The 8,929-nt window shown below is 45.8% G+C and overlaps 2 protein-coding genes across 7 annotated transcripts in view; both read left to right on the forward strand.

Moving 5' to 3' along the window:
• Positions 1 to 876, forward strand: part of Tsen34 (tRNA splicing endonuclease subunit 34) — a 7,412-nt gene extending 6,536 nt beyond the window's left edge. For 5 of the 6 annotated variants that reach the window (XM_021166429.2, XM_021166428.2, XM_021166427.2 and 2 more), the window contains exon 5: positions 373 to 876. In XM_021166429.2, the coding sequence (XP_021022088.1) occupies positions 373 to 560 (188 nt within the window). In that variant the 3' untranslated portion in view covers positions 561 to 876. The remainder of the gene's footprint in view (positions 1 to 372) is intronic. The other variant, XM_029479638.1, reaches the window with a different exon arrangement.
• Positions 877 to 3,982: 3,106 nt separating this feature from the next.
• Rps9 (ribosomal protein S9) lies at positions 3,983 to 6,733 on the forward strand. The gene is made up of 5 exons (XM_021167419.1): positions 3,983 to 4,049; positions 4,315 to 4,436; positions 4,639 to 4,761; positions 5,586 to 5,772; positions 6,488 to 6,733. The coding sequence occupies exons 2-5, from the start codon at positions 4,340 to 4,342 to the stop codon at positions 6,663 to 6,665; spliced, it is 585 nt and encodes a 194-aa protein (XP_021023078.1). The 5' UTR covers positions 3,983 to 4,049; positions 4,315 to 4,339; the 3' UTR covers positions 6,666 to 6,733.
• The last annotated feature ends 2,196 nt before the right edge of the window (positions 6,734 to 8,929 follow it).

Raw genomic sequence — 8,929 nt, forward strand, 5'->3', positions numbered from 1 at the left:
ACAACAACAAAAAAGTAGTTGGAGCCGGGCGTGGTGGCGCACACCTTTAATCCCAGCACTTGGGAGGCAGAGGCAGGCAGATTTCTGAGTTCGAGGCCAACCTGGTCTACAGAGTGAGTTCCAGGACAGCCAGGGCTGTTGGGAATTGAGAAACCCTGTCTCGAAATACAAACAAACAAACAAAGTAAGTAAGTAAATAAATAAATAAATAGAAAGGCGGTAGAATACTTATCTAATCTACACAAGGAAGGCCCTGGCTTCCATACCCAGCACTACAAAGGAAACAACAATGCAGTAAGCCCAAGGCCCCCATGTCAGATCTCATCCCAGCCCCTGCGGAGGGGAACTGCTATGCATCTTTCTTTCCCCCAGGTGATCCACTGCGTTTCCATGCTCACTACATAGCTCAGTGCTGGTCTGCTGAGGACCCCATCCCACTTCAGGACCTGGTCTCTGCAGGCCGCCTGGGAACCAGTGTCAGGAAGACCCTGCTGCTCTGCTCCCCTCAGCCTGATGGGAAGGTGGTCTACACATCCCTGCAGTGGGCCAGCCTGCAGTGAGCTGGAGACGGTGTGTGGCAAGAACCCTCTTCAATGGTCACCCCAGCTCATTTCTGCACGGAGGCTTGCGCTCTCTTGCTCTGCCTGGTTTGTTCCGATTCCAGGGTTTGAACACTACATCCTTTCTGTTTGTTTTTTGGTTTTGTTTTTCCTGTTTTAAGGCGATTACTACCTGTGTTGTTCTTTATTTTGTTTCCAAATTGTGCTTGTTGAGCATGGAGACTGCTTTTGTTTGGCTTTTGTGTTTCTTGCGGGGCTTAGGTTCCTGCAGTTCTCAATAAATTTGTTGAATAAATGTTTGTATTTTGAGTCCTTACAACAATCCTTGAAATGTGGGGCTCTCATTCCTGTATTCAGATGAGAAAAGGGAATGGGAAATGACTTGACCACGGTCACAAAACTGGGCCTGGGCCATTATACCTGGTCTTTGTGATTCAGGAATCTGCCTCTTTTCATTGCACTAAGGGTTGCCTTGAACATATGGCGTTTATTTATTGTAAGTATATCTGTGTATGTTTGTAAGCATGCGTGTGCCATGGAACTTAGGTGGAGGTCAGAGGGCAACTTGAGAGAGCCTGTTCTCTTTTTACCTTGTGGGTCTCAGGGAACGAACTCAGGTTATCAGGCTTGCCATCAAGGATCTTTAAGGGCTGAGCCTTCTTATTGGTTCCTTTGAGATTACTACAAACCATTTTAGATATGTGATGTAACGGTTATAACTAGAACTGTTGCATGAGCTGCTTGTGGTGGTGGTGTAAACCAGTCCAGAAAGATATGCCGAAGAGGCAAAGGCAGGAAGATCATGAGTGTGAGACCTGCCTGGGCTACATTTGTGGGGTTGTACAGGCTCAGCAGTTGAAGTTTTTCAAAGGGACTGAGTTCAGTTCCCAACACAGAGGACAGCTCCTATGTGCTTCCAACTCCATCTTCAGGGAATTTGGTGCCCTATTCTGCCTTCTAAACACAACTGCACTCAGGTGTACGTACTCACACAGACATATATGTAGTTTTAAAAAAAAATCAGCTTGGTGTGGGGGTTTATACCATTAATCCCAGTGTTCAGGTGAAGGCAGGGGAATTTCTGAGATCAAGGCTAGCCTGGTCTACATGGCAAGTTACAGGCCAGCAGGGCTTGTTTCAAATCAACAAATATGGGCTGGAGAGGTGGCTCGGTGTTCTTGCATAGGACCTGAGGGTTTGTTTTTTTGTTTTTTGTTTTTTGAGATCATTTTATGTATATGGGTACACTGTAGCTGAACAGATGGTTGTGAGCCTTCATGTGGTTGTTGGGAATTGAATTTTTAGGACCTCTGCTCGCTCTGCTCAACTCTGCTTGCTCCAGACCAAAGATTTATTACTACACATAAGTACACTGTAGCTGTCTTCAGACATACCAGAAGAGTGTGTCAGATCTCATTACCAGTGGTTGTGAGCCACCATGTGGTTGCTGGGATTTGAACTCAGGAACAGTCAGTGATCTTAACCACTGAGCCATCTTGCCAGCCCCAGTACCTGAGTTTTGTTCACAGCACAAACAGGGCTCACAACTCCAGTCTTTGGGTATCTAACCCTTTATGATCTTTGAAGGTCCTAGGTACACACATGGAGTATTTGTGTGGATATAGGCAGGAAAAATACTTGTACACATTAAATAAATCATTTTTAAAAATTAAAAAGCAGCTGGGCGTGGTGGCGCACACCTTTAATCCCAGCACTTGGGAGGTAGAGGCAGGTGGATTTCTGAGTTCGAGGCCAGCCTGGTCTACAGAGTGAGTTCCAGAACAGCCAGGGCTACACAGAGAAACCCTGTCTCGAAAAACAAAGAAACAAAAAATTAGAAAGCAAATGTTTGACCCAGAAAGTAAGCTAATCTGTCCTCCCAGGCTAAATGAGCAAGATCCTCGCCTTTCGAGTATGCAAATGCAAGTGCAAATTCTTTCTTTTTCCAAGACAGGGTTTCTCTGTATAGCCCTGGAACTCACTCTGTAGACCAGGCTAGCCCTGAACTCAGAAATCCACCTGCCTCTGCCTCCCAAGTGCTGGGATTAAAGGCACGTGCAACCACTGCCCAGAGCAAGTGTAAATTCTTACCAATCACACTGGTTAAAAAATATCTGAGCTAGGCCTACTGGTACAGGCCTATCCTCCTACTATTCAAAGACAGAGGCAAGGACATGTCTATGAGTTTGAGGCCAGCCTGGCTACATAGTTCATAGTTCCAGGATAGCCAGGGCTCATAGACCCCATTTCCCTTAAATAAAAATAGTTATAAAATATCAGATATACACAAAGCTGGCCTTGGTAGTGCATGTCTTTAATCCCAGCGCTTGGGAGACAGAGCCAGGCAGAACTCTGTGAGTTTGAATAGGAAGCTCCAGGACAGCCAGGATTAAGAGGAAAGACCCTGTCTCAACAAACAAACAACTATCAGTTGCACGAAAGCAGATTGTAATTCCAGCTCTTGGGAGGTATAGACAGAAGGATCTGGAATTCATAGTCATTTGATAGGAAACCCTGCATCAAAACAATAAATAAATTAGGAGAGACTTGCCTATAGGCCAAGATGTTGGAGGCACTTTCTTAAATGAGTTCCTCTTTCCACATGTCTAGGTTTGTGTCAAGCTGTCAAGACAAACCAGCACAAGATGTGTATTTCAATATTAAAATAAGCCCAGCTCGACATATATATTTATACTATTTTCATAATGTTTTTATTTTTTATTATTATATTTTGTGGCTCACATCTAAAATCTTAGCACTTTTTTTTTTTTTTTTTTTTTTTTTTTTTTCTGAGACAGGGTTTCTCTGTGTAGCCCTGGCTGTCCTGGCACTCACTTTGTAGACCAGGCTGGCCTCGAACTCAGAAATCTGCCTGCCTCTGCCTCCCAAGTGCTGGGATTAAAGGCGTGAGCCACCACGCCCGGCTTAGCACTTTTAAAAAAAGATTTATTTATCTACTATATCTAATTACACAGTAGGTGGTCAGATCTCATTACAGATGGTTGTGACCCACTATGGGGATTTGAACTCAGGACCTTTGGAGGAGCAATCAGTGCTCTTAACCGCTGAGCCATCTCTCCAAACAAGCCTGAGTACTTTTAAGGGCAAGGGCACTGCCATGAGATTGAGACAGTGGTGGGGAACCTTGGCTGCTGCCGTTAATTCCCTGTAAGTTTTTACCAAGAGTTTTTGTTGAAACAAAAAGTGACAACTGTGGTTACTCAATCAATGCTTTAGCCCTAGAAGGGGCAGCCTCGTTAATTCTTGGATTAACCAAATGTCACCATAGCCCTTCAATCGTCTAACCACCTCCCTGGCAAGTCGGCCCAGAGAAGCGCCGCTCTGGCCCGCCCGCTCGTCTCTATGGCTTTCCTGCTTCTGATTGGCGTAGTCGCGAGCGGTGCGTGATGACGTCACTGCAAGGCGACGTTACTATAAGACCTCGGTCCAACCGCCTCGTCTCTCTTTGTCTCGGGCCTGAGTTCGTAGGTGAGTGTTCTGATTGTTGAGTTCGCCTTTTAGGGGTTGATGGTGTAAGGTAACGGAGCCATTCGAATCTTCACGAACACGCTGAGTAAGAGGGTGGGGCGAAGGTGGCTGGAAGTTATTACAACACGGTTGTGGAACAATCCCATTTTCAAGTTTTCTAAGGCGGATTTCCCTGAGAGCCGAGTTGGTGTCGCCGTGCCCCTAGTGGGGTTTTGCTGCACATGCGCCACAAGATTATTTTTTAAAACGATACTTTACTGCGCAGGCGCAGCGGGCCTAACGAGGTCAACATGCCGGTCGCCAGAAGCTGGGTTTGTCGCAAAACCTATGTGACCCCACGGAGACCCTTCGAGAAATCGCGTCTCGACCAGGAGCTAAAGTTGATTGGTGAGTGGCCAGAGTAGAATTTCGTATTGCGGATCCGGGAAGAGTTAGGTAGCCATGATGTCTGTCTCCCACGTGCTCGTTCGGGAGCATCCTGTGTGGCGCCAGAGGATTGCAGTTAAGATTAGTTTTGTGTTCTCTAGTCGCCATGCACAGGTAGTAACCCATGGCTCTGGCCCCATGGTCTCTTCCCAACCACGTGCAGGAGAGTATGGACTCCGGAACAAACGTGAGGTTTGGAGGGTCAAGTTTACCCTGGCCAAGATCCGTAAGGCGGCCCGGGAGCTGTTGACGCTGGACGAGAAGGATCCTCGGCGTCTGTTTGAAGGTGTGTATGAGCCTATTTTCGAAGGAGTGGTGGTTGCTGAGTGTTTTCGGGCGTGGGAGGTGTGACTGAACAAGGCTAGTGGGGATTGAGACAGGGTCTTGGTGTAGATTGGCCTGGAGCTCAAATGTAAGTCAGTCTTGCCATAAACTGCCAGACATTCAGAAGTGCTAGGTATGTGTCACAAGGATTCTTTGTTATTATTGGTTATTTTATTTACATTTTAAATATTATTTCTCTTCCCAGTTTCCCCTCTGCGACCCCCCCCCCCCATCACAGCACAAGGGTTCTTTTTGAGTTTTCTAGAAATCTAGTTCTGTCTGCATTGGACAAATGGAGGTCAAAGAAAAGCTTGACAATGGGTGTTGCACTAATGCTTTTTCTGACTTAATACTGGATGTTTTATTTAGTTTTAGGTAGTGTAAGAGTAATGATATAATCTTTTCCATTTGGGGGATGTGTTTTTGCATTTGCATCTGGGTAGCATTTATACAATGTTATCGAGATTGAGCCTGTATTTTAACCTATATTTACATGTGTACCTCAGATTACCTTTGAACTGTTATCCCTAGTTTTTCAGGTTGTGAAAATGAAATTTGTTTTTAAAGTAGAACATTAGACCTCTTAATCTTAGGGTTAAAGGCTGGATGAAAAACTGTAAGCCAGCGGGGTGCCTGTTGGTGAAAGGGTGGCACGGTGGCCATGTCAGGGTCTCAATCAGGCACCAGAGCTCCCTACAAAAAATGAGTGAAAGCTGTAGTCCTCTACCGTAAGAGACTGAGGAAGTCTGAGGTCGGGCCTCATTGGCTGCTGCTCCCCCATCACAGGCAATGCTCTCCTGCGGCGGCTTGTTCGCATTGGGGTGCTGGACGAGGGCAAGATGAAGCTGGATTACATCCTGGGCCTGAAGATTGAGGATTTCTTGGAGAGGCGGCTGCAGACCCAGGTCTTTAAGCTGGGCCTGGCCAAGTCTATTCACCATGCCCGCGTGCTCATCCGCCAACGGCACATTAGGTGAGTTGCAGCTGGGCCTGTAAACTTTTTATTTCCCTACTTGTGCTGTTGGTTTCCTTTGCTAAGTTGCCATTCCTATCTCCTGTGCAGCCCTTGGAGCTGACAGATGTGAGCTTACCCTTGAGGGTTCAGAACCTGCAAACAGCTTATGGGGGACTGGGGACAGCCTTGTTTCCCCATAGCCCAGCGCAAGGGTCACTGCGGCTCAAGCCGTACACCTTGTGAAGGTGTCTGCCAGGCATTCAAGCAGCTGGACAGGTAACAGCTCTTGGTGCCCCCTCCCCCCCCCGAGATTGTTTGGAGTCAATGTTGAGGTGACAAAGCTCTAGACCTTCATTGCTATATTTCTACTTGTTAATTTGCCAGTTGAGAATGCACCTGTCTGAAGTGACTGGGGTAAATGAAGTTGCATGCTCATTAACCCTTCTGTAAATGAGCACCAATCATGGCAGCTATACAGAGTGAAGTCTCATTTCTTTCTCACCAGCTTTCATTTATGGGCAGAGATGTACTCTTGTCTGAGGTGGTTTGAGACCACATGGCATTACAATGTGGACAGGAAGCAAATCAAAACATTAGTATGGGCACTCTTGTTTTCCTTCCAAGTTACTGAGATCTGAGTCTGAGGTCAGGAGTGCCTATGAGCGTGCAGTCAAAGGGCAGGACCAAATGGTTCAGCCTCTCACTTTGTCCTCTTATCCTGTTCTTCCCGTAGGGTCCGCAAGCAGGTGGTAAACATCCCATCCTTCATTGTTCGCCTGGACTCTCAGAAGCACATTGACTTCTCCCTCCGCTCTCCTTATGGTGGTGGCCGTCCAGGCCGAGTGAAGAGGAAGAATGCCAAGAAAGGCCAGGGCGGTGCTGGAGCTGGTGATGATGAGGAAGAGGATTAATTAATACTGGGCTGCACTGGAGGACTGTCTTGTTTTCCAGCTGAAAAATAAAGAATTGATACTTGGTTTATTGGTGTGCTTCTCTGTAGTGAGTGCAACTGCTCCACTACACATAGGCTGTGCTACTGTCCAACTAACCTATTTGGTAAATGTTCCCAAGGGAGACATGTTATCTGCACTGTGTGATACAGTGGAAAGCAAGGCATTTGGAGCTAAGTTCCAGTCTCTAGTGAGATTGAAAACTTCTAGGGTGGCTCTTGTAAGTCATGTGTCTCTAGATGTGGTTTTGGTGAGCAGGAGATAAGCTAGTGAGATGTTTGCCTAGGGCTGCTTGAGAACTTCCCTATCTAAAGCTTTGTGTTGTTCTGGGCAGGGGGGAGGTTGGCTTCCTCATTCTCTATTTCCCTTGCCAGGAAGCTTGAGTCAGACAGGAAGATTTGCAGATATGCGGTTTGAACTGAGAAATGAGGGCTGCTTGAGATGGAAAGAGCAACTGAAGGAGCAACAGCTGCTTGCTACTTCTGTATTTCAGTCCTTGAGAAATCAGGTCAGCTTTTTTTTTTAAGATTTATTATAAATTAATACAGTGTAGCTGACGCACCAGAAGAGGGTGACAGATCTCACTAGGGATGGTTGTGAGCCACCACTGGGATTTGAACAGTCAGGTGCTCTTACCCATTGAACCATCTCACCAGCCCTCTAGGTCAGCTTTTAAGGCCAGCTTTGATGCAGGAAAAAGTACTGTAAAGCTGGCATTGAATCTCAAGGCAATGGCAAGTGACCACTATCTGGAGGTCTGGCTAATGGTAATTCCATCCATGGTTTAGCCACTTAGGCTACGTGAAAATGTGATTTGGGTAGATCAGAAGGCATTCACCTTTCAGAACAAGCTCTCATTCAAGTGGTCTCCAGGCAGCCTGGGGTTTATTAGGGCTGAGAGATCCTTAAAATGGCAGGGACACCTAAGGAGGAAGGATGTATGTTTAAAATGCCTGTGAGATAGACACTGGTGTTCTTTGTGATGTTAGGGATAAGTCAGGGCTAGAAAGTGATAGCTTTGCTACCTTGAAAAGCTTCAGTTAGATTCAGTTGCTAGGGTGCTTCATGGGAGCTTGTGATCTAAGGGCCCCTTATTACCATGGTGCTCTCACAAACTGAGGGAGAATAAACATTGCTTCTGGAAAGTAAATACCAAGTTAGCATCATTAGTCTTCAGGGATTCCTGGAGCTAGTGAGTTAAACCTTATGAAACTTATGGCGTCTTTTTAAAGTTTTCACATGAATTTTCTTGAGGCACTTGAGAATATGTCATTAAACATGTCTAGGAAAAGTTAAAAACTAGGCACATTAAACAAGGTTTGGGTTAGACTTGAGACCTGTTTCTGGGCCCTTCAGAAGTAAGCTGGCTTACTAGGCACCACCAGGAGTGAATAGTCAGGACCTATTTGGCACCAAGTTTTCCCAAGATCCTTCGGATTAGAGTAACCCAGACATTCACGATGAGATTAATCTTTTACCAGAAACTAAGCAATCCTTACCTGCCCATATCGCCTGTCCTGCCCTCGTTCTCCACTCAGCATGGTTCTTTTACCCTAGAATGTGAGTTGCAGCTACCTGTGGGTAGTTCTCAACAGGTTTGTGTCTGAGATTAGTTAGTATGTGCTGCAGGAGTTTGGAAGTCTGTCCCCAGCCCACCCTGGAGCTTCTAGGACTGTTGATCTGCTGTCCCCATGTAGAATTAAAGAGACAATTTTTTTCTTGGTTAGAAGTCAGTGAGTCTTAATAGCTTCAGTATTACAATTTATGGGTTAAAAGTTCATGAATTAAACCTCCACCTAACTGAGGTGAAAGACCTCTACAGTGAAAGCTGTTAAAACTGAAAAAAAGTTTAAAGGCAGAGAAGATGGCTCAGTGAAATGTACAAATGTATGAACCTGAATTTGGGTCCACAGCACTGACATTTAAAAACTGGGTGCTTGCCGGGTAGTGGTGGCTCACACCTTTAATTCCAGCACTTGGGAGGCAGAGGCAGGCAGATTTCTGAGTTCGAGGCCAGCCTGCTCTACAAAGTAAGTTCCAGGACAGCCAGAGCTATACAGAGAAACCCTGTCTCGGAAAAACAAAAAAACAAAAACAAACAAAAAAAAAACATGAAAAAACCAAAACAACATTGGGCGCTTATTGGAAGGGGAAAGGATAATGTTCAAAATAGTTTGTGTGAAAAAAGGTGTTGCGTTAATCCTATAGTGTTGGGGTGGTGGAGA

The sequence above is a fragment of the Mus caroli genome, chromosome 7 (assembly GCF_900094665.2).
Source record: "Mus caroli chromosome 7, CAROLI_EIJ_v1.1, whole genome shotgun sequence".
NCBI classification, from domain to species: domain Eukaryota; kingdom Metazoa; phylum Chordata; class Mammalia; order Rodentia; family Muridae; genus Mus; species Mus caroli.

What these genes read in the sequence shown, in the direction of transcription:
- Rps9 (XM_021167419.1), top strand. Translation starts at nt 4,340, where the DNA reads ATGCCGGTCGCCAGAAGCTGGGTTTGTCGCAAAACCTATGTGACCCCA. An exon ending in CCAGGAGCTAAAGTTGATTG is followed by an intron (nt 4,437 to 4,638) that starts GTGAGTGGCCAG and finishes AACCACGTGCAG; the next exon opens with GAGAGTATGGACTCCGGAAC. An exon ending in ATCCGCCAACGGCACATTAG is followed by an intron (nt 5,773 to 6,487) that starts GTGAGTTGCAGC and finishes TTCTTCCCGTAG; the next exon opens with GGTCCGCAAGCAGGTGGTAA.